This window comes from Leptonotus elevatus, chromosome 19 (assembly GCF_054856555.1).
Source record: "Leptonotus elevatus isolate MCC_2025b chromosome 19, RoL_Lele_1.0, whole genome shotgun sequence".
Taxonomy (NCBI): Eukaryota; Metazoa; Chordata; class Actinopteri; order Syngnathiformes; family Syngnathidae; genus Leptonotus; species Leptonotus elevatus.
The window spans coordinates 15,880,320-15,906,590 of record NC_141257.1 but is presented as its reverse complement, the minus strand read 5'-3'; the positions used below and the strand labels follow the sequence as shown (position 1 = coordinate 15,906,590).

The following is a 26,271-nucleotide window of genomic DNA, read 5'->3' as shown; positions in this document are numbered from 1 at the left end:
CTCTGGGTTCACTCCCTGAGTCCCTGACCTTTGATGGTCACCCGAAATAATATAATCTACGATGTTGTCAAAATGACTCGAAAGGACTTGAAACTCAAAGTGTAGGACTTGTAAATCGCTTGAGACTTGTCAGTCTTGACTTGGGACTTGACTTGGGACTTGTCAGTCTTGACTTGGGACTTGCAAAACAATGATTTAGGCTACGTTCACACTGCAGGGCGTGATGCCCAATTCAGATTTTTTGTTAAATTCGATCTTTTTATGTACTTTATGTTTTACCGCCAGCCAGGCCGCCGAGGCAAGTGACTTTTATCAGCATCATATGCAAATTTAGCTGTGCCAACGCACGCTACAGATTGGTGGACTGGTGGACTCGTTTTGCGGACGTGTTAGGAGTTCAATTCATGTGTCTTGTCCATTATACAAATTCAGCTGTGTGAACGCCCACGCTCCTGGTTGTTGGACTGTTTTCACGCTCGCTCTTGGTTGGCTGCTGTCTGAATTATTTTTTTTATCTCATGTCGCCGGAGTAGCGAGGTTGGAAGAGGTAATAGAAATGTTTGGGGGAAATGAGGGGACACTCCTCGACAACATCATTTCATTGAGAAGTCTACCGAAGATGATATTGCGTCATCGCCGTTCGTGATGAACCGTCTGCAGGGCTGAATTTCTACTATCGCCACACATGTCAACTTTATGCTTCATGTGAAGTGTGATTAAATTAAGACAAATAAAAATGTAACATAGTTACTCAAAACAGCTTTGTATATACTCACAGACTTGTCAGTAGTCTCCCTTCCAAGCACTCTCTCTCGCCCGCGCAGAGCACATATCAGGCTTTTGATGACGTATGAATCGGATGCGTGTGGATGAGCGTTCACAGTGCAGACGCATCGCATACATATCCGATTTATATCCACACACGAAAGATGGATGTGAAAAAAAAAATCTGAATTGTACCGTTCAAACTGCATGAAAAAATCAGATACTTACTATATTCTAATGCTAAATGCTGCAAAACGGAAATAGATACAAATACACTTTTTTTTCCTGATGAAAAAAGAGATTGCAATCTTTCTTTTGGTAGATTCCATGTTTTTATAGCAATAGAACACAATAGGTCTGGGTTTAAAAAAAATCAATATATCGATATCTAATTCCTTTTCATAGCCCAATATCGATTCATAAAACCATGAATTGATACTTTTTGATATGGCTACCAAATGCAAATGTGACCTTCTGTTATTCAGAGTACCCCAAGAGGAACCCCAGTGTTTTTGCCATTTCGCTATTTACATAGTGCTGTGGTTGTAATCAATTTTGATTATTATTTTTTGATTAGGTAATGTTTAATAAAACATGATTAACGTAACTGCATTGGATTCAACTTTAAATGTAAATATTCAGACATTTGTTTTTCATACTAATGCGCCAAGTAAGAGCAAGAAGTTACTACTATTTGCAGCATTGGTACTTCTGTGAATGTCTTCCGTATAAAAGTAAAATTGGTACTGCATTAAATCCTTAATTGAATCGAAAATCAATGTGAATTTAATCGAATCAAATCGGGCCCTTCTGAATCAAATCAAATCGATTTTGGAAATCTGTATCAATACCCAGCCCTAGAACACAATATTCTGTGGGTCTTGCAAAATCAGTCAAAATCCAGTAAAACAGCAAAGGAGGTTGCTTCAGTGAAAATGGCTGGGAGTGAATTAGTTAATGTAATTTGACACAATAATGCTCCCTTCTCTATAGGGGTTTAGGCTGGAATCTTTTTTTTTCCCTCATTTCCTCTGTTTTCCTTTTCTCCCCATCTAAGTAACTTGGGTCGCTAATTAGCAAACCACCAGGCTTCGCTCTTTCTGTTGGTCATTGTTATTTTTCATGAGAAAGGTACATTCCACAGCTTCGCTTACTGAACGACCTATTACTATTTCTAAAGCATCACTATTCACCACAATGCCTCTACCAAAATAATCACATTTTGTATTTTTACATAATGTTTCTCAGTTACTTATAGCATGCCACTCCACAAAAACGCCAAACAAAATGTGTTCTGCGTATGCTAGACAGACATATCGCATAATCTGAACGGCGAAGCCTACCTTTTTGACATGTTGACGGGTAAGAACTCCAGCCACTGTATGGGGTGACCAAACAGTCTCTTTTGCAAGGCAATAAGCAGGGCCTGACAGTGTCTGGACGCAGGCTTTCTGGACACCTGAAAAAACATCATTGACATTCTTACTCACCAAATGTACTGTAGTGCCCTTGAAAGTCTGAGATGTATTTGATGGATCACTAAAACTAAAATGAGGGCTTAAGTCAAGTGGTTCACCTGAGAAAAACCTAATTATATTTACATGTTCTCCTAATTCTTTTGGGTGAGTGAGTCATTACTTTAATCAGTCTAAAAACATATTGACATGGAAATACTAGATTTTTTTCTCTCTCAAAGATAAAATCATTGACAGAAAAGTAACGATCCTGCAATGATACCATGGTGGAATCAAACTGCACTCATAGTGCCATGTCAGATTGCTGTATTGTCATTCCTTCAAGTGTTCAGTTAGATAATTCTGATGTCATCCCCTATCTTGCTCAAAGCCTCTAGGCCAAGGCATATTAACACACTGTATTGTACTGTATACAGTACATTACTGTATGTATATAGTCTAATCTGCTGTATATGGATAGGAAATGCCGTAATTAACCAAAACGAATGCATTATTCTATTGCCTTTGGTTATTTTTGCTTGAATGCACCATGGGGATCTCTCTTTCCAGTCTATCAGTGGGTCATTGTTTGTCCGATGATGCCCATCTTATGAATTATCATGTGGCTCGGCCAAAAAGAAATAAAGATTGAACTTTCATCTTTCATTAGAAAAAAAAAGTTTGTTTCTACCTTATTCGGTTCTTTAGTAATCAACAATAGAAAATGGTTAGTTTCATCCAAATGCGCTTGTTTTGGACCAAAATACGGAGAAATCAAGCTTTTAGTGAAACGATATTATTTCATGCACTCTAGTGAATTTTACACTTCTTTTTGTCCATGAATGATGCCACAAACACCTAAATAGTGCTTTACTTCTATAAAACACTACCACCAAGAATGAAAAAGTGTTTTTTGATAGCAAAATACGTTTATTTACATTCAACAGTGTAACAATTTGACAACAATTTGGCAAACTATTTACAAATGTGTGCAACTGTGGTGCTATTTACAATTATGTGGATGTTTCAACGACAGTTTTTCTTTTTGTGAAACACTCCCCTGCGTGCAAGGAGACGCAACATGATTTGCACAACAGATTAGTTTCACTGCGATTGCCTCTTCGCGTGCAGAAGCTACACTTTCCTGCAGGCCGTTTTTTCCGGGGAATAGCAAGTATATACTGCAGTGTGTGTTGCCATAAAGTCTAATATCAGGATCATGCTATGGTTACGTTACGGTGGTGTTACGTCTGGCTTCCTCATGTCCTTCAGTTGCTATACCGGGTGGTAAGAGATGTTCTGATCCATCTTATCCACTCCATTCATGGTGGCATCGTAGTCCAGAACCAGTGTCTTCTCCGTGATCAGACTGTACCCGCTCCTCCGATGAATATGCATTGGATTCGGGGTACTCTTCATTGTCCGATCGAATGTCCGCTTGTGCAGCTCCGGCGTTAGCAGCGCTAGCCGGTGAGGCTTTATGACGTGAGAATAAAGGCTGCGTCCAACTGTGGCGTCCAACTGTGGCGTCAACCTCGGGATTCACCATCATCATCATCATCATCATCAATGTGCATTGGTCTATGCTTTTCGACTACTCTCCATCGCCCGATCGAATGCCCACTTGTGCAGAAGTACCCGGTCGGTTGTGCTGCGCGTTTTCCGGCATTAGCAGCGCTAGCCGGTGAGACTTACTACGTGATCATAACGGTCGCGTCAAGGCTTCCAACTTTGGCGTCAAGCTCGGAGTCATCATCATCGTCGACATCAATGCGCTTTTTAGTATTGATCGATGCTTTCCGTCTTTGAAAAAAATGCTCAAGCGTGAGCTGCTTGCAACCGGTCGCCATTGTTGCTTCATCAGCCATTGTTGCATCATCAGCCATTGTCCCCTCAACACTCTAGCTCCGCCTCACGTCTATACGGCCCACCCAACCTTGTGCAAAGAGTCATCGCTGCCATCTAGGGGCCAAAACGAGTCATTAAACTAACTAGATCTGCTTGATACTTGATACACAGCTGCCCAAGGCTTTCCTCCACCCGTTTCCAAAAAACCCCCCAAAAAAAACATAGTGAACGTCTTTTAACGTCCTCGGCGCCCTTCCGTAGGTTCTTACTAAACGTTTTATAACGTTTATGGCGGTCAAAGAGTTAAATGTAAATAAGCTGAACATTTTAAAATTTAAACGATTGGCATAGGTCAAGAAATGTGGAAGTTAACCATAATCAACATTAACTAAAAGTATCTTACTGTCGCTTTAAGAAACATTCACATACACACATTTGATTTTAACTTGTTGGACACATCATGCACACACATTCAACTGATTTGTATGAGAAACGCACACCTTGAACAAAAGCCTCTCACGACTTAACGGTTCAAGATGCAGAATTCAGAAATGGCTCGTTAGAACGGCAAGGGTTTGGGGAACGCGAGCATGTTCTAATTTTTCCGATCGGATGAAAAATGAGCGAATTAGAGCAGGTTGAAAACGTGTGATTTTGAAAGAAATTAAGAGAAAAAGGCGACAAAAATAACATGGGGAACATGGGCGAAAAAGTCTGACTTCTCCTTGCTTAAAGTGAAAAAAAAGGTACTAAATGACACCTTTGCCAAACAAAAGTGGGTTTGTCTGAAAGAAGACCCTTGTGACTACACAATGTGCGAATTTGATGTTTAGTGAGCAAAGATTGTGGCCACGGTGAAGTGAAGTTGAAGTGAGATTTTTCAAAATATTTTTTCTTCTCTCTTCACTGACATTGATTGCTTCATTCGAGCAGCCGCAATACACACCAATGTTAAAAGGCTATTTTTCTCCCTTTCGCTCACTCTCTTTGAACCCCCACAGGAGGAAGAGCTTACATTCCTTAACATTTTTTTTACACTCAGCTAAAGATGGAAAAAATTGCAACAAAATTAGCTAAAAATCTTAACGGTCGGTTAACGTATGCGCGCGTAGCGTGGCTTGGAAAAAGGAGCTTGATTTGATTTGATGTTTTTCCGGGGTTTTCCGGGGTTTTGGGGGAATTGCGTCGCCATGGTAACTCGGAATTCCAAGAAAAGTAATGCCGCAGCGAGTCAGATCGAGCCGCATCGTTTGATACCTCATTTTTGCCGGTGCGTTCTACGGTACTGGACTCATTTTTGCGGAAAAATCCGTGGAAGATAATATAATAAACCAGATTTTCTAGGATAGTAGTATGTGCCTGCTATGCTTCGCAAGCAGTAGCTCTGCTACGCAGCAGTCCCATAATAACATATGTGGGAATGTTTGAGCATTCCCACAATAAAAAAATAAATATTTTTATTATGTGTTTTTATAATAAATGAACAGTGCTGGGTTGAGTAAAATCCTTATCAATGACCCTAATGCTTCTGACAATTTTTTTGTAAGCTTTAACATACTTCATTTTAATGACCATATTTAGAAAATATATACTAAACACATTAAACCAGCATTGGTGCCACAAGGAAGAGACGTGGCAGACAAGTGTATCTGATTAGAACCAATGGCATTCTTATTATTATAATATATAGAATTCCATGTTCTTTGGTGACAGTCTTCTAATTGTGGTCACAGCTGCTTAACCCTGGCACCCTCGTCTCCACTGATGTGAAAAAATATCCTTCGGCAACAGTTTTCTGTGTAGCCGTAATCTGGAAAATTTTGCTAGAATAACAAGATAGACTAATTTCCATACACCGCATGGGGGCTAGTGGGTTTGCTTGAGCAGAGATGCTCTGCTGCCAAAATAATACCTTCTGATGAATAAATAAATACATCATCCACAGTCCCAACAGAGACTTTCATGTAAGAAACAGACCCGGATGTTTAAACACAGTTGGCCAGGAGCTAATCATCTCTGCCAGAATAATGTGACAGCGGCTAACCGGAAAGGAGAATGACACACAGCATTGCACGCCTCAATGGTGCTGTTAAGAATATTGAAAAATTAAGTTCTCACACTCACGACACATCTGGGAAGCAGGTGGATCGGAGCGGTGGGATATCATTTCCCTCTGCTCCATCTCACCTGCTCCCAATTTTAATGCACCACACACACACACACACTTGTATATACACTGGGTGGGGTCACATCCACGCTGTAGGGGTAGAGTTCGCCAGTCGGAAAGCTGGCGAACTCAGTAACAGGGTTAGCTTTCACTAGGTATGCTGGCGTGAAGACCGGGACCTTTCCCCGCCGGGCCTGGGGTTCGGGGGTGCCGCCTGTCTCCCGGTGCGGCCATCTCCCTTTCCACCCCCAGTGTTCTGCCCCACCACGCGGCTGGAGGTGGTGTGGGCGCGGGTGTCCTCGCCGCGCCGCTGTCCGGCCCCTCTCCAGCACCGATGCCTGGGTACGGAGCGTCCCCAGGGATTGGGGGTCAGGGTTGTTGTGCCTGCCATGCCCCGTTCTGTCCTGGCCGGGGTCGATGGCTCCCCTCTTTGGTGGAGGTTTTCTTGCATGCCAGATCCACCACAATAGCATTCACAATAGGAATTCAAACACAATAGAAATTCAAACACAATCTGCTTCTTCCTCTGGTAGTTGAATCGGTGGAGGCTGATGTCTGTGGATCTCACTCTGCTTCATCTATCCTTCCTTCCTTCCTTTCCTCAGTCATTCCTTTGGTCTCTTGAGGTCTCCCTAATTGGTTGGTATTTAGATGTTTCTGGGGTTGGTGAAAAATTCTAGTTGGTAACCCGGTGGGTAGTAGGTGATGTCTGGTCTGTGCTGGATTTCCCTTTTCTTTCTTTTCTTTGATCCTTCCTCGGATCTCCTGACAACTTCACGACTCAAGCGGGATTCTGAAGTATTCGGTTTAGGTGAACGGTATGGGATTTTTAGGTGAATTAATGAGCACACACTCACACGCACGCACATATGCACACACACACGCCATTGTACAGAACACAAAATAACATCCATACATAAAATTGAATGACATATATATGCCATATTGTACACTAACAAATAACTACATTATTTGAGGGTATCTTACTTTTTTGGAGGCACCTGGCCCACGTTAACACGCACACAGATGACTTTACGAGTCTGCATCCCGACTGAGCATGAGGTATCGTCTCCGTGTGCGTGGCCCATAGATGTGTTGGTCACTGGGATGGAGGAGTCCTCTATGCACTGTCCCCATGGGCTGATCTGCCAGTGGTACACAGTGCAGGGGTGGTCATTGCAGCTGCTCACCTCCTGCAGGGCACTGATATTGGGACACTGGATTCCACCTATTGAAGGACATGTGAGCATTAAGTTTAGTTTTTGTACTTTAGTTTTTACTATTTGTAAGATCATTACAATTTCAAAATCATTTAATTGATACCAAAAGTATGGAAGAGGATAAGGGCCAGTGAGAGGGGGGGGGGGGGGTGTTTAACCATTGACAGGAAACTTAAAAAAATTGACGAACGAAGCTTTGACGGAATGGGGTTTCCGTAATCAGTGTAATTGCCAATCTGTCAATTTGGTAATCCATCAATGTAGATTACTGCCACCTCTTTCTTGGGATTGCGCAAGAGTTACTCTGATTAATAAAATGCTACAACAAATGCAAATCCACTGTGCATTTTTAATAAAAATACATTGAATGTCTCTCAAGCTGTGTTGGTAATAACAGCAAACGGTGTTGCAATCATGTTATACAATAAACATGCTGCAAGCAATATCACCACCTGCATTGTGTCACATTGTGACACCATAGCAATTGTGATTAGAGTGACGGTCACTTTAAAGAAATAAGCAGACTCTCAAAATCATATCATGACAAGCAAGTAACATGGCTGGGAGGTCATTGTTTCTTGTTTGGTCCACAGTCACAGTTTCATTAAGTGAAACGCATGAATTGAAATACTGTACACAGTCTTGCTAACACATTCATGGTGCAAGCGGAAAGTGGCCATTCCGTCAGTCTGTCAATGACGAATGCCATGGCGGACGCCCATTTTGCTGAGGGAATGACGAATGACGGATTGACGACTACAATGCCATTCAGCTTGAAATATTGACGGATTGACGATGACGGAAGGGTGTCCTGAATGTTGACGATTGCCGAATGACGGACAGTCAAAAATTCATTGACGCGCCCACCTTTGCAAATATTCTAATCACAATATGTTTCTTATTTTTCACTAAGAGCAAGGTTTGTACAAGTAATCTTGAAGTTATTACTATACTACATAAGTACTGGAATGGAAGCATGCTCTGTCATAAATTGAAAGGAACAGAGTAATGGCTAGAAAGCTTTGCAGCATCAACATGATTGTGATGTGTAAGTCTAAAGAGAGCTATAGATGAACTACTAATCGCCTTTTACCTGTTAGGCACAAAAGATTGATGGTGGAATTTTACATTGGCCCACAGGAAAAATTGATAGAGATAAGATGGCCACCCAGGGCGAGAATGTCAACGCAGAGCTGGAAGCCTAATATGGGGAGTGCACTCAATGTGACCTTCTTCAAAACCACGTCATTAGTGGCCACTGTTGCCTTTGAAAGAGAGAAACCCTGAGGAGAGGGTCAGCCATTACCGCCCCCATAAAGTGACTGAATGATATCTTCTAGTCAGTCACTGATGGACCAAAATTGGACAGACCAAAGTTATTGCTGACCTCTGTGTAATGTCCTTTACAGGAAAATATACATGAGAGATCATTACATTTCACCAGAGTCGAAATATATCAGCCGGGGAGCTCATTTAATACATGGTCCCCTCACACCAATGTTGTAATACATGCTAATTAAAAAGATAAATATCAAATTCCTTCTCATGGGCACCAATGTGAGATAAAGCCAAGATACAATTTACTGGACGCTTCCAACATGCTGGATGGATGGATAGATAGATAGATAGATAGATAGATAGATAGATAGATAGATAGATAGATAGATAGATAGATAGATAGATAGATAGATAGATAGATAGATAGATAGATAGATAGATAGATAGATAGATAGATAGATAGATAGATAGATAGATAGATAGATAGATAGATAGATAGATAGATAGATATAGATATTCAGTTTAAACAGTCAGTTTAAAAATAGTTCTCAGTAATTGATAATAGCCCACTGAATGTTCCCATTCCTAAGATAATTTTTTGGTGGAGTTTTCCCAATACACTTCTATAATTTACCAGAAATGTTCCAGCCGTTTGCAACCATGCTTGTGCCAAAATGGTTCAGGAATTAATGAAGCCAAATAAAATGCTTCCTTAGTCCAGCATCAGCTGTGTTGGTGTGAACATGCTAGAAACAGCATGTTGCGCAACTTGTTCCAGAAGTGTGAGATAGCTGTTACCATCATAGAGATGCCAAAAAACAAATTCAATTTGGGATCGCTGCCAAGCTAGGCGTGAACCATCTGTGGGTTTTTTCTTCCCCTTTAAGCCACAAAGGTGAAATTTTTTTCAGAGCATTAGTAGGTTGGGATGTAAAAGAAGACACATTCCTGTCTGTGTAATGTCACCATGATTTAGTTGCACACTACTCACATTATGGTCTAATTCTTGCAACACTAAACAATATGTAGCTAGGGAGTATGAAAATATAATTTCCCTTCACTTGTAAGCAACTACAGTATGTAATTCAAAATCACATTACAAATTGTAAATTAAAAGTCTGTTTTACATTATGCGTGTCAAACGATTAAACTCTACGATTGTATCCTCTTACCCTCCTCTGCACTGTAGGCCAAAATGGAGCGAGCTCTGGTCTGCTTGCCCTCTGTGTTTTTTCCAGAGCAGGTGTGGGAACAGAGGGACCACTGGGTCCAAGAACTGAGGGCACAGTCCTTTGGGCAAGGCACCTCACAGATAACTGGCATAGGCAGGATGGCATCACGGCAGAGTTGCGTCTCCACATGTTCACCTGGTGACAAAAAAGTTCATGTTAAGTACAGTATCAAAGTGGTGTTTAACAAGCACACTTAAAAATGTGCTCCGAGTGAAGCTCACACCAGACAATTGTCACAGTGCACTGAAAGGACCACACCCAAGGAAATTGTCATGTTTCGGTTCTGTGGGATTTGGGTTTTTGTTTGTAATGAACGTTCTTGTTGTTTTTGTCCGTGGTTGGTGTTTTATGTTTGTCTCATTATGTCCAACCACGTTCACCTGTGTGTGCCTTCCCCAGGTGTGTCTCATTAGTTTTGGTGTATTTAGTTGTTGTGTTTGGATGTATTGCCTGTGTTATATGTGGAAGATCATGCGTCAAGTCTTCGTCACAGTCCACTCATCTTCGTCACAGCTATGTAGCCACATTGTCACCGCCAAGTAGCCTTCATCACCGCCAAGTCATTGCCACAGCCAATTCATCATCGTCCCAGCTAGCCAAGTCGTCATAATCACAGCTAGCCAAGTCGTCCCAGCTAGCCAAGTCGTCATCGTCTTCAATTCAATCCAATATTGATTAATTATGGAACATCAGTCATCAAAGAGGAAATAATTCTTAAATATCATTGGCATGATAAAAATTCCACAAACATAAAATTCCAAGTTATATTTTGCGGACGCAATAACTGGTTAAATGGTTTAGTTTATTAATGAAAGTAACGTGAAAATACTTTTAAAATCTTGTGAACAGTAAATTTCTAGAAAACAGTAAGATACAAAAAAATTGTCTCTAAAATTCTATTTTTTTATGTATTTATGGGAAAAATGAATATTAAAATAATGGAGTCATGGTTTTATGAATCGATATCAGGCTTGAAAAGGAAAATCGATTCAATATCGATTATTCGACTCACTTTACTTGCACTGGCCATGAAAATAGAGCCCTGAAGAGTGGTGGTGTTGAGTAGCGAACGCGTTATTGACTGAGATGTGAGAGTTCACCCCATCTGAAGCACCATATCTATGAAAATCTCATTGTAAAGGCTAGTAAAAATGTAAACTTGTGTTGTGAATGACACACACAACCACACACAGACCTCAGGGGAAATAGTGATCCATTTTCATCAGGAGACAACAGGAGATCAATAAGGCGGCGGCAAGGGGAAACTCTCAGGGGTGTTCTTGGTAATGGTGCTTGGCGAGAGAGTAGCACAATCTGTAAGTGAAGGTTTCCCTGCCATAGATAATGCTTGTCATGACTGCATGAAGTTGATGTCATTCTGGGTGTATTTTCTAAATTGAGGAATTGCTTCAGTTGACCAACAAATTATCCTCAACCTTAAATGTATTAAATACATTAATAAATAATCTTTCCGTACACTTTTTACTTGCTGAATCTGTTTATATATTTGGAGTTAGTTGATTTACTATTCATTTATCCAAACTCTTGTATGTGAATTAAATCAATTCCCCACATGACAATATGCACACAGTAAGTTTGAATAAAGTTTTTCCCCTGGTGCAATCTCCTTTGGTTGTCCAACAGAGGGTCAAATGGAGCTTTGAGTTGTCAGATGGGCGTAATTGTCTCTTTCACCTCTCCCTGGTTTGAGGGCCATCTGGCATTGCTTATTAGATTTGAGATGACTTTGAAAACTGCGTGAGATGCTTATTTTTCTTTTCTTGTTCGTCCCTTATCTTAACTTTCCAATTACTCTCCAATGGCTTGAAAGACAAATTACTATGAGACTGACAACGGCCTCTATTGAGAAATATTCAATGGGGCAACTAAAAAGAGAAAACATTACATCATTAGTAAAATACTTTGCCAACAGCTACCTTTGGACCCTTTTAAATCCACCATAAACTGCTTCAGCTTGCTAAGTGAGCCAGGTCATTAATTTTATTTGGAGTGTATGTGTCCATTTCATCCGGCATATGCAGCATTTTTAAGTTTAGAAAGGCCACTGAAATATCAGCTTGCTGATTGTATGTAAACAGCAACTGAAAAGGGCTGTTGCAAGCATTCCTGAGCACAACATGTACAATAGGTACTGGAAAACATTTTTGTCACATTTGGAATGCCCAAATACACTATATACTGTATATGTCATGTTTGGTTTTTGATTGTTATGAGTGTTCTTGTTGTTTTTGTCTGTGGTTGGTGTTTTTTGTCTGGTGTTCCTGGTTTATTTCCTTGTCTCGTTACGTCTAACCACGTCCACCTGTGTCTGTGTCTTCCCTTCCCCAGGTGTGTCTCATTAGTGTTGGTTTATTTAATCTGTTGTGTTTGCCCAGGCGGTGTGGGTGCATTGCCTATGTTATGTGTGGAAGTTCGTGCGTCAAGTCTTCGTCACCGTCAAGTAGCCTACGTCACCGCCAAGTAGCCTACGTCACCGCCAAGTAGCCTACGTCACTGCCAAGTAGCTTTCGTCACAGCTAAGTCGTCCTCGTCACAGCTGGCCAAGTCGTCCTCGTCACAGCTGGTCAAGTCGTCCTCGTCACAGCTAGCCAAGTCGTCATCATCATAGCTAGCCAAGTCGTCCTGGTCACAGCTAACCAAGTCAAGTCAGTCCACAGTGAGTCAAGTCAAGGCAAATCAGGTCTGGTCACGTCGCACTCGTTCCAGTTATGGCGACCAGCAGCGTTTCCGTTATATTCATTCAGATGTGGCGATGCGGCGGTCCTAAATCCGACCCGACGCTCCTGGTACTGTAGCCATAAACAGATATTTATGTTATACTAACCAAAGGACCATAAGCTGCGCCTTCTGTGTGCAGCGAGTTCCGGAGACGTTATCCTTTCAGTTAAACACCGGGACAAATTTAGCTGTGCCAGCGCGCCTTTCTGATTGGTGGCGGGTTTCACGCTCCTGGTTGGCTGCTTCCTCGAGCCACAGAATGGCTATGTATGACGTGTGATTTTGGAACGTGCGGGCACGCAAGCAGGGAGGCAGAAGCGATAGAGTTGATACTGTATGTACTCGAATGTGGAGATTAAATAAGAAAGTAAATAAAAAGAGAGATACAATAAAACACCAGACTGCAGTGTGACCTCCTGTCTCCTGCAGTTAAATTAGTCTACCCCGTTTGGACCCCACCTTTTTGATGACATGCGGTGGGCGTTATATGCGGAGACAACTCGTATTCTCGTACCAGGAACGGATAACAAAATACTGCCGGTATTTGTAAAACAACATCGGTTTGGCCAAGGAAAATGGCATTAGCGGAGACACATGCTTACAAGGCACAATTTAAACTGCAAACTATCAGTTATGCGGTTGTACATGGAGGCGCGAGCGAATCCCACATCGGTGGAAGAAGCAAGAAAACGAACTCGGAGTTTGTCATCATTCCGAAGGATTAACGAACTCCAAGTCTCCAACCGCTGAACATTGGCATAAACTGGGCGTTCAAAATTAAGTTCCGAGCAGCGTTTGTATGCTGGAGTTAGAACACACTTTCACCAAACTGTGAGGTAGCATCGGGCGAATACGCAACCGGAGGTGAAAGGATTGTGGACGCATGAACGAACGTGTCTGCAAGTGCAAAGCTCGGTTGTTCAAGCCGGCACCATTGCTAAGCAGCACGGCAACGAGACTTTGACTCTGATAATGATGAGTGGGAACCTGCCATGTTTGATGGAGAAATTGCTCAGCTGTTCAATTCGGATAAAGAAGATGAGGACTTTGAATGGATTTGTGGATGAAGACTAATCAAAAAATAACGTGAGTACATTGTTAAATTGTTGAATAAAGTACGACCGAACTCACTGTATTTTTCCTGTTGCTCCTGCATGCACAACAGGAGCATACCGTTTGTTTTAGCAAGCATGAGCGCAATGGGGTGCGCATATGGGTTACATTAAATACAATTCCCACCCCCACCGTCGAGCGCCGCTGTTGACAAAATTCTTAGCGGAAGCACTGCGACCAGTCTACTCGTGTCCTGTCCAGTCGTGGCGACCAGTATACTCATGTCCTGACAAGTCGTGGTGACCATTCTACTCACGTCTCGTCCAGTCGTAGCGACCAGTCCACTCACATCTTGTCCAGTCATGGCAACCAGTCCAGTCATGTCACATCCAGTCATGATTGTCTGTTCACCTTTCTCACTACAGTTAATAAAAGTACCACGCATTGCACTTGATTCCTGTTTCCCTGCATTTGGGTCCACCAACCCTCATCCACTCACGTTCCCTCATGACAGTATATAACAATTTCTTATCAACACTGATCTCACAGACATCAAATCTAAACTTTTTGTGTAGACAACTATACATCTGACCCATTCTCCTTGCAAAAACATGTCTGTGCCAGTGGACAGATAATTACAAATTGCAGGCCAATACAATGTATACGGCCCGCCACCGTGGGTGTGCGTCATGCAGTATTATCATGAATGCTCAAGGCAAAGAACAGTGTTGGTAATTAATGGTAGAGATTTAGTTTACATGGGACGTAGAAGATGGTAATCACAGTAGAGCTTGTGAATGAGATCCTCTTTATGAGCATGCTCCCTTTCTCTTGCTCTGTTTCTTTTTCACTCTCTCTCTCCCAAGAGCCCTCATCAGCTTGTGGTGTTATTACTCCAGAATCTATTCATAATTTTCAAAACGTATACTGTCCCTTTTGCCTCAATTATCTGTCCCTTTCTCACTTTCTTTCTTTGAAATATTTGTTGCAGACTTGCAGCACATACTATATTGAATGCATATGTTAATTAGGGCCTGAGCTTCAACCGCTTAGAGATCTTTATTGTATCTGTAGAAATTCTTCTTCTCTGAAAAGAATCACATTTTTGGGGACCTAAACTCACCAAAAAGCCATATCTTAAAATGTACAGGAAATGAGCTCTGAAGTTTTGAATATCCAATTTTAGCCCATTTTTGCACATTTACAGGGTTCATACTTTTGCCCCTTTGTCCAAGACAACTCATCCGATTTACTTCAATATGTAATGTATGACTTCAATACTGTGCTCAGCTGTCAAACATTGTGGGCGTGTTCGCAGTGGAATCTCAATAACACAATATCCTTTGTGAATAGCACAAATTGCACATACTGTGGAAATGAAGTGCAGTAAATGGAGCTATCAGCGGACGCAGCACATTCTTTGTGGATTTAGCTCTGAGTATGTACTGAATAACAAATTGATATAGGAAAACCAAGTTCCAACAAACCATCACTGTTGACACATTGAACTTGAGGATTTCGTGTTCCTGGTCCACATTCCCTCTCATGATCAGGGATGCACTCTTCCAGCTTAACCACAAGCCAGTCATAGCATCTGGGGTCTTCGCATGGTATTGCTTCCACCAAGTGAGGGCAATTTCCTGTCCCTCCTGTTGGATCATTGACGATCTTCCGCTTCCTCATTTTGAACCCTGTTAAGAAATAGCAGTGACATAACAAATCAATAAATGCAAAAATTCAGAAGCAGCAGCAGCGGCGTATTAGGGCCACGTACAAATATATATTTTTTCTTGATGGCAATAGTCTGAGAGAAAAAAACTCGCAAATTTGCGAGTTTCTAAAAAAACAAAATTATTTACACATTCATACATTTTGGTATTTTTTGTACACGTAGCTAAGTTCACCACTCCCTCAGGGGATGGATCAAATGCGGAGAAAGAATTTAGCCCCACTTAGGTGGGTGTGACAATCAGTAGTACTTTAACTTTAAGTTGATGCGTCGAATCTCCTGCTCTCCGTCATTCACTTGCATTTACCTTAATTAAGTATGTTAGCTTCTGATTGGTTAGTGTTAGTCAGCTGATAGGGGATCAGGAAGTGTTGTCGCTCTAGCTGCCGTGTATGATTAGTAAAGTTTAAATTAAGAATCCTGTCCATCCTGTCTTTTCATTTTATAAACAGTGTCCCATTAACCACCAACGAATCCTCACATCAGACTATAGCTACGTTACGTGCATTCCTCGTAAGTTTCTGAGTTTTTTTCTCGCAAATCTGCCACTTTATAAAGTTTTTTTCTTGCAATGTTGCCCCCAACCTCTAAAAAATATATATTTATACATGACCCTAATACGCCGTCGTACATACTAAAACTAGACCTTGAATGTAATTTTTCCTGATAGTTTTTGTTTTGACTACTTACGCATTGGTCATTTACCGTGTTCAAGGACATGAGATTCCATGATCCAGGTCCTGGGAAGAGGGAGGTGTTAATTCCATCCCAGCTAAGGTTGCTCACCCCCTAATCCACACTTCTGCTCAGACCCGATAACAGAGCGGAGCTCAGGAATGCCTGCAGGGCTCAGGTAGAGGCGGCAGAATCTCCCTTTTGATATATATATTTTTTCTTTCTGTTCCCCTTAAAAACCTTGATTCAATAAGGTAGTTTAGCTTTACATAAATTGCCATGTGTCTGGACCCCCTGATGGAGCATTTATCTCAAAGGGGGAGAGGGGAGAAATGCATCATGAAAGATGTGGCCTGTACCAGGCATCACTCCCATATTATCTGCTGCTTGTTATGAATGGCCAGGTTGTGAGTTGGCTGCTGCCACAGCTTGAGGCTTCATTTTGATGGAAGACATATAAAAAAAAAATATATATATATAAATAATCACATATTTTTGATTGCATCACCTTGGAAACAAATGGCTTTGAAGTAGGGAGGAAGAGGAAGTGTCTATTTCTAGTTGGCATTATGAACTGAACAGAAGCAGTGGTTCCAAATATACATGTTGTCACAGGCTGTGTTTTATCTATTGTCACCATGTGGCTAATACTTAAATTGCGTTGGATTAAGATGAAGTATTCCAGCTGAGCTGCAAGATGACAACTGAGGGGTATACCTGGAATCCAGATGTGGCTGTTGAGCCCTCTGGAGTTGTCATGGACTTATCAATAAAGCACTAAGAAAAGAAGATGGCCACCCGAAGACACTATTGGAGCGTTGACTCTACTCCACTCCATTAGAAGCCATGCTGATTATTTTAGGCTTTGTATCGCCAAGTCCTATGAACTGACTATTACACAACAAATCGGTCAGTGTTAAATTTCCAGTGTTTGATCAAATATGCAGTAAGCAGAGTTATTTCAACACTGTTAGGATAAAAAGGCCGCTGCAGCGCCAAGGCACAACCCCCGGTGCCCGCAGGGGCCACCGGCCGTAGAGCAAACCCAGGAGCCAGGAGCTCCGCCCAACACGGCCCGCGCCCAACACGGCCCGCGCCCAACGCAGCAGAACGGGGCACGGCAGGCCCACCAGGCACCCCACCGGCCCACAGCGCCCCCCCTCCTGACCACCAGTTGCTCCTGACGCTGTGTCATCAGTAGTCAAAATGTAAAGTGCTTTGAGGGACTTGTAAGGAGGAAAAGTTCTATATAAATGAAGTACCATTTAGCAGAGTTGTGTAGTTTGTGATTAATTTTTAAGACTGACACTAGTGCAATACACACATAAGTGTTTGAACACCAGAATTAAGTGTAGTTTGGCAGAATTCAACACTGACACTAGCGTAGAGTACTTTCAACACTTCTCAATGTTTACCAGTGTAGATATTTAACACTATACATTGTTGGAGTAGTTTTCAAAGTAACACTTTGAGAAGTGTAAGATTTACACTCATTGGTGTGGACTTACTAAACACTTTTCTAGTGTTATATTTAACACTCTTCGTGTTAATCAAACACTGGCGATTTTGCTGTGTAGCCCAGTTCAACAGGGGGGAGATATATATTTTTGTTAAAACCTCAAGTTTAGCTGCACAAAAGGCAGCAGCATGTACCACTACCCTACCATTGCATGTTTTTAAATAAAGTATTAATGTTATAAGAAAAATTAAATATAAATATTAGGGATGTTAGATATCACTTTCTTTTCAGACCGATACCAATACGCAACTCTTGGGTAGATACCAATGCCAAATACTGATACCACTAGTACATAAGTGCCCCCCACCTCCCCTGCGGAAAAAAAGACAGATAATTAAAAAAAATACCTATACATCCTAATATAGTATTTTTGCTCAAAATTGCATGAAATTAATGGCAATTTTCTATTCCTCGCATTTCTAATTTCTAGGTCCTGATCATTAAACAGCCAGTGGGCTGCCGTACCGAACCCTTAAAATAAGGTTGGCATTGCCACCAATACCGATATCTAAAAGCAAACTATTAATACAGCGCAATATCAGTTTACTAACAACCTGGTTTACGAACAAATCAGGTGTTACGCACAGAATTTCCATGAAAAACTCAGAAGCTCAATTTATTTCTCGATCTCAGCTGGACGGAAGGCTTGGTTAAGCTCTGGAAAGTGGTGCAGTCCTAACCGAGCCTTGCTGTATGAACTGATGAAGCATTCTCGGATGAAAGGCGGAATGTCTTCTAAGACAATCAGAGCATTCCGATTGTGACCCATTCAATGCCCTGAGAAATAAATTATCTGGATGAATGAGAATATTCACAAGCAGATTTAGGAACAATTTTTGACTTACAAACCGTCTAAGCATGGACATGTAGAATGTCTGTAGAACAATTGTGCTTCTACTCACAAAGAGTAACCATTAGTAGCTTTGTGCATCACTCATTGCAAGAAAGCTACTCTATCTTTGTATTTTGGTTTGAATTGGCCCAGAGAATGGCTCCTAAGAAACAGAAAGCTGCTAGTGCTAGAAAGCTATTGGCAAGGACATGCGGAAGGATCTGTTTTGCTAAATTGAAGTAATTTCCAAGACCATTTCTCACAGACTAATGTCTTTTTTTAATACTTTAGGACTTGGCTGAACACACAGAGGGTTTCCTATCTTACATAGAGTTCTGCACTAGGATTAGATCTGAAGATAAATAGTGTTTGGAAAACCAAAACCCATGGCTAAACAGTCAGGTCACACCTCAGAGCCCACAACAACTCCTTCAAGTCTGGAAACAGAGACCTATACATTGCTGCCAGAGCGACTGCGACAACAGGCAGCAAATTGAGAACCACTTTTTAACCTGCAGCCCCAGTAAGACTCCAGACACTAACCTCTGGCAATGCTGGTACAGGAAGTGAAACAGACACTGAGCAGGGTCAACCACAGGAAAGCACCAGGGCCTGACCAAGTTCTTCTGGGATGGTACTCAGGGTCTGTGCTGACCAGCTTGTAAAAGTCTTCACTACCATCTTCAACCTGTCCTTGACAGAGGCCACCATCATGGCCTGCCTTATCTGCCACCCTTACTGCAGGACCAATGTCACCACACCCACTTGCACTTGCACTGCAACTCGAAAACATGGAACCTACCAAAAGAAAGATTTGAGTGGCTTCTTACATCAGGAAAAAAAAGTATATTTCCATCTGTTTCCGTTTTGCAGCAATAAGAATAAGAATATAGCTAAGTTTCATCACGATTCACAAATCTATTTAAAACAGTGGGTAAAAGAGCCTTTTGCAACATAGCCCTGGTTGGTCTCTTATACTCTGCTGCCATCTACAGGCCGTTTTTGTAATAACTACCATTGCTTTAAACGTTCTCTTCAGTTCAGAGACTGCATCAAAGTCTTCTGTATGCTCTGGCTTTTAAAAAAAAGCATATAAAACGTATAAATACGTTTTTGGGACCAAATGAGTTATTAACAATAATAATAATAATATGTAACAATTATAGAACAGTCATCCTCAACTCTTTTTGTCCTTCCTTCCCTTAACATTTCACTCTGGGAAATATGCGCTTAGTCAACCTAGGGTGGGGTGAGATGCGTCCGTTCTCCCCCTTTTTACCTAAACCAGAGACAGTCCAAAAGAGATTACACTCTTTTGAAGTCAACCACAGGCCATGTCACCAGGATGTGAATGTTTGTCATCAGCCAGAACCACGAGTTTATGGCACCAAAGTATTTTATCATCATTATTAGCATCATCTTCACCTCTGCTGACATCGCAGACTGGCAGTCTGCAAACTCTTATCAAAAGTCACAAAACAACATGGGCCAAAAGGTCAGTCATACAGTGAACACTAATTCATCCATCATTGATGAAGGACAATTTCAACCATCTTTCATTTTCGGATACTTCACTAAGGCAGAGTCAACATGCCTTAATCATGGCAGATGATGCTTTTCCGTTGATAATTCAGTCCTATAACATGAACTAGCACAACATACTATAGTTTTCTTATGAAAATAGAAATAAAGAGCGTTCTTGCCCGCTCCCATTTAAAAAGTGTGTTAATGTGACAAACTTGAACAGAAGCCGTTGTGTGTGCGCAGCCGGATGATCTGGTTAAACGTTGTTTCTTCCTATCACAATTCAAACAGCAGCCGTCTGGAATTCTGATGAATGTGGCCCAAAAAAATTGACAGTATATACCATTATGACCATCAACTGCTAACTTATATGAGCCATTTTTAGATGGTTCTCCCAAACCATCTTCATGGTAAATCTCCATCTTCACTTCACAAGATATGTATTGACAAAAGGGAAAAAAAATTAAATTTTCAGAACCAGAGATGAATGAGAAACTGCCCAGTGAGAGAGAGAACTGTCAGATGATTAGATTTTGTGGAGGCCCAAAGCCTCTGATATGAAATCTTGGACAGACAAGGACAAGTTGATAATGTAAGATAGTAAGATAGACATTTTCATCCTGTGTCTACATCTGTGTAAACTAACTCAAGTGGCTTGATCATTCTAATTGTGGCCCACCAGATGAAATTCTTAGGGCAGATAAAAATAATTATGGATGACAGATGCAGGGCAACTACCTTTCTTTGCAGGTTGATCCTGGCAATTTTCATAAGTGCAGGGTCCCCAGGCACTCCAGGATGATACCTCACACTCGACCGGACAGTTTATGTGGCAGAGCTGAGTGGTGTTGGGGTGAGTCCCGACACATAGATCACTGTTTACTGGCCGTAGTGCTAGATGGAACACAGAAAAAATACGTTAATAAGGGACTATAATTGTATTACATTGGCTTCGAATGGTGATTCAATGAAGAATTAATCTTTTTTTCAATTATCATCAATTTAATATTGGTGGGTTTCGCAGATGCTCATAACAACGGTAGGTGACTCTCGGCAAGGTCATCAGGCTGATGAATCATTCTTGCTGTGCCACAACATGACTTGGACTTATTCAGATGCAAATTAACTGTTCTTGGCTCAAAGTGCATCTTTTAATGGTATTGCTTAAATGTTTGCGTACCTGACATGCCCCTCATTGCCCGTGTAACAAGAACAAGGATTAGGTCACTGCAACATTTTAAGACATTGTGTAGCTTCTAGAATATGAAAAAGTAAAATAGGACTAAAAGCTGGTGGACAATAGTGGATTCAAGTAGAGTTTCCTTTAATTTTTGTTACCATTAGTTATGCAATGTTATTTGTTTCCTTACCATCACTTTTTTGTTTCTTTTTCAACACATTTTGGGAGTAAAAGGATAGCACAATTTAAAATATATTATTAGGATATTTGTTGCCCTGCGATTGGATGGCGGTCAGTTCAAGGTGTACACCTCCTACCGCCCATTGGCAGCTCGGATAGGCTCCAGCATGCCCGCGACCCTCGGCTAGCGGCTCACATATCACGGTAAAAGTAAAAAAAAATTATGGTAAAAGTATTTTTACCATCTTACAATGACACTTACCTTAATCAAAATGGTCAGAACACACTTTGGTAGACTTTGTCATTTAAAAATCCTTTCGATTTATCTTTGCAATTCTGGACACTTCCATGTCCATTCCCATTCGACATTTCATGGACCCGTGAACGGCACACAACGTGGGGCAAATGACATGTGAATACTATCTATACTGTTATATTCCTGTTCGACTGGTGTCAGAGTTGTTTGATGCCTGTAAGTCGTATTAATTTCCAGTGAGGGTTGGAGTCAGACTCCACCAAGGCTGACCTTTATCACTGATTCTGTTTAGAACCTTCATGGACAGAATTTCTAGGCACAGCCAAGGTGCTGAGCGGGGTCAGGTTTTGTGACCGCAGTATTAAGTCTCTGTTTTTTGCAGGTGATGTGGTTCTGTTGACTCCATCAAGGCGCGATCATCAACTTTCACTGAACAGTTCACAGCTGAGTGTGAAGCAGCTTGGACTGGGTGTGAAAAAATCAGCACCTCTAAATCGGAGAACATGGTCCTCTGTAGGAAAAGGGTGCTGTGACTCTCCAGGTCAGGAATGAGATCCTGCACCAAGTGGAGGCATTTTCTACGGTATTTTAGGGTCCTGTTCATGGGTGAGGGGAGGATGGGACAGGAAATTGACAGGTTGATGAGTGCAGCCTCTGCAGTAATGCAGACTCTGTATCGGTTTGTTGTGGTGAAGTCTGTGACAAAAGGCGGAACTCTCGATTTACTGGTCGATCCATGTTTCCACCCTCACTTATGGTCACAAGCTGTAGGTCTTTTGATTAAAAGACCAAGGTCCTGGATACAAGTGGCCGAAATGAGCTTCCTTTGCATTGTGTCTAGGCTCTCCCATAGAGATACGGAGAGAAGCTCGGTTATCCAGGAGGGACTCAGAGTCGAGCCACTGCTCTTCCGCAGAGGAGATGGCTCGGGCATCTTGCTTAGGATGCCACCTAGATGCCTCCCTGGTGAGGTGTTACGGGCATGTCCCACTGGAAGGAGGCCACAGAGACGATCCAGGACACGCTGGAAAAACTATGGCTCCCAACTGGCTTGGGAAAGCCTTGGGATCCTGCAGCAGCTAGAGAAGGGGGAGAAGGTAGTTTGGGCATCCTTGCTGCCCCCATGACCTGACCTCAGATAAGCAGGCATGAATGAATGAATACTCTCAAGTCATAATGAATAGGACAAATAGGACTTGAACAGTCAGCTGCTTTATTTATCATAACTAGTGTTTGAAAGACAATAGTTACTTTGTTTAGCTCCACACAACTACAACAAAAGGATGATTAAAGGATCCTCAGCACATGCTAACCTTGACTAGGTAACACTGTGTCAGTCTGCCAGATGGTCTAGGCTCCATTGTGTTCTATTTCCAGCTACCAAATTTGAATCCTCAGAGACTGGTGACATCCACTTCATTTCCATGTTAGTCTTCATGGCATCACAGTGGCACAATTGTTCCACCCCATTTCAGGGTTTGCTCCCCCTGTGTCGACAAACTTTATTAACTGGCAATGATTTCTGAAGTGTTCCTCAGCCCACGTGGCAATATCCTTTACACCAGTGTTTCTCAACCCTGGTACTCGGGGCACACTATCCAGCCTGTTTTCCATGTCTCCCTATTCCCAACGCAGGTGAGGATCGTTATCAGGCTTCTCCAGAGCTTGCTGTTGAGCTGTCATTATAATCACCTGTGTTGAGAATAGGGAGACATGGGAAACAGGCTGGATAGTGTGCCTTGAGGACCAGGGCTGAGACACACTGCTTTACACAATGATGCCGGTTTTTAATGCAGTGCCGCAAGAAGTTCATGGGCATGTAATGTATGTTTTCGGCCTTGCTTCTCGTCCTTGTTTCTTCTTCTCATCTTTTGCACATTGATAATATCTCAATTGAAATATTCTAATATTACTTACTACCACTCAGAAACACATTTCATACCATGTATTATGCTTACACTTGAGCAGGTTGGCTTTGCAGGTGGAGCTGACACAGTATGCCATTTCCTGCTGGCAGTATTTATAGCGTCAAATGAGAGAAAGTGTGAAACTCAATGCTGTTAACTGAATTGGCTATGTGAAATGTGGCACTGAAGGAAAAAAAAGTGGGTGGCTGGTAGGAAACAGATGATTTGAATAATTTTCAGTGGAAGATGTCAGTTCAGCTTCACTGGCCAGATGGACTGAGACTTATTGTGTCAATAGATAAGCACAGGTACTCTACCAAGCCACTTCCAGCCTCCGTACAAGCAGTAATGCCACCAATTTAGGTAAAAGCTAATTTTTCAGCTCCCGTCTACTCTGCATGGCTTTTGCATGCATGTTTGTATATTCAAATGGTGACGTCTCTGGTTTAATATAAGGGAAAAACCACTTATATTCTCATCTGTGGTCCACACAGGGATGGGAAAGCAGGGGGAGGAAACTTAACAGATGTGTGTGTGTGTGCGTGCATGCGTTTATATCAAATCACGGGGACCATTTTCTGGGTTTTTACTACCATTGTGGGGACCACGTGACCTTGTGGGGACATTTTGGTGGTCCCCATCAGTCCAAACCTCTTTTTGAGGGTCAAAACTTGGTTTTAGAGTTAAGGTTTGAATTGGGTTTTGATTGGGGTTATTGTAAGGGTTAGGGTAAGACAGTCAGTTGTGATAGTTAAGGTTAGGGTAAGGGTCTAGGAAACGCTTGTGTCAATGGTTAGGGTTAGATGTCCCTACTAGAAATGTAAACCCACCGTGTGTGTGTGGGTGTGTGGGTGGGGGTGTGTGTGTGTGTGTGTGTGTGTGTGTGTGTGTGTGTGTGCGCGCGCGCGCGCGCGCGCGCGTAACCCGCAAAGGTGAACCAATGATGCAAAAGCTCATGAACAACTATTTTGACCAGCAGACAGCTTTCACAGATGTTAGTTCATCATCTTGTTTGTAAACATGTGCTGATAAAAGCACTTTTAACTCCTGCTTCTTGCATTCTCTCATCAAACAAATGCTCAGCTTCCCCCATGTTTATTTTAGCTGCCACTAGCCCTGAAAGATTTAAAGTTCTGAGTTTGATCATACATTTAGGTATAATGAAATCTCAAAAGTCACACAAAAGCCCTGAAAATGACCTATTGACATTTGCATATCTCCTCGACACCGCAACAAATCTTCAATCTATCTGGTGAGATTTTCAGCCCTAATATATATATATATATATATATATATATATATATATATATATATATATATAGTCATGACCCAGCTCATAAACCATTACAAATTAACAGGGGAGACAAATGAAAATACGAAATCAAAGAATAACCAACAATGGCGTGTGTATCGTCTGCATTATCAGTAGTGTACATGGTGTGTGTGTATGTGGAAATTGTGCGGTGCTTCAACTTCTCAAACGCCTGTTGGCATGCGGAAGACCAGACGAATTTTGCGTTTGCTTTTAGCAACTTATTTAATGGGAAAACAATGGACGAGAAATTCTTGCAGAAACTCCTATAGTGAGCCACCAACCCCAGAAATCGCTGCACTTAGTGGTAGGCCTAGTAAACTGCTAGACTGCAAGAACTTTTGCCTCAACCGGAGCGACACAACCCTGTCCTACAACACGGCCAAGATATGTCACCTTCGCCATCGCAAATTCAATTGCAAGTTAAAAAAGTGCTTGGATCCGCTGAAGATGTGGTTCCCATGTGTCACTATAAACCACCAAGTCATCTAAATAGACTGCACAACCCTCCAAACCAGCTACAACGTGGTTCATTAATCGTTGGAAAGTTTCAGTCCTAACGACATTACGCAACCTTTAAGCAAATCAAACTTACTAACAAATTTGGCTGAACCAACTCGGGCAATACAGTCGTCCATTTTAGGCAACGGAAAACAGTCGGATTTGTAACTGCATTAACCTTTCTAAAGTCTGTACAAAACCTAGGCGTCTGGTCAACTTTTGGTACCAAAATGTATGGAGATGCCCAACTTGAAAAGGATGGCTCAGCAATTCTGTTTTCAATCATGTAATGATTTCAGAATCAAGATGTTCCAGATGATCCAGTCAGTACGCGATGGCACATCGCCAAATAAACATGGATATTCACTAATTAGTTCTGATAACTCGCGACGCTGAGACTCGGGCAGATGTAACAGAATTTGATCTAAATTACAAAGTGATTCTGAGTTCTTCAGACGACCATAGAGCAAACTGTCATCAGGCTCTGAACCCTCCAACACGGAGCTCATGGCCAACGCCGGCCGCACAGACCCAGAGCTACCACCTGGCGCTATGCAGGACTCACGCTTATAGTAAGGTTTAAGCAAATTAACGTGATATAGCTTTCTGGATTGTCTACGAACCGGTTTGGAAATTACGTAATTAAGATCAGACAACTTTTCTGCAACATTGTAGGGGGCCTGAGAACTTAGCCTCAAATGGGGACCCCACAACAGGTACAAGAGCCAGAACTTGATCTCCTGGACTGAACTCATGACTGTTTTTTCATTTTGTGCTGGGCCACATGTATTTTTTTCTTTGCCATGGCACCAGCAACAAACAAGCGATGGCGGAACCCATTAACAAAACCAATCAAATTTTTGGGAGGTCCCGTCTCCACCCAATCCTCCTTGAGGACAG

At 41.8% G+C, this 26,271-nt stretch overlaps 1 protein-coding gene across 1 annotated transcript in view; it reads right to left on the bottom strand.

Annotated features, from left to right (window-relative positions):
* The window catches only part of thsd7aa (thrombospondin, type I, domain containing 7Aa), a 145,672-nt gene that overhangs the window by 41,988 nt on the left and 77,413 nt on the right, over positions 1 to 26,271 (bottom strand). The window contains exons 5-9 of the mRNA XM_086062077.1: positions 20,774 to 20,929; positions 15,244 to 15,447; positions 9,905 to 10,099; positions 7,222 to 7,462; positions 2,109 to 2,224 (exon numbers count right to left, since the gene is read on the bottom strand). Coding sequence (XP_085918203.1) covers positions 2,109 to 2,224; positions 7,222 to 7,462; positions 9,905 to 10,099; positions 15,244 to 15,447; positions 20,774 to 20,929 — 912 coding nt within the window. The remainder of the gene's footprint in view (positions 1 to 2,108; positions 2,225 to 7,221; positions 7,463 to 9,904; positions 10,100 to 15,243; positions 15,448 to 20,773; positions 20,930 to 26,271) is intronic.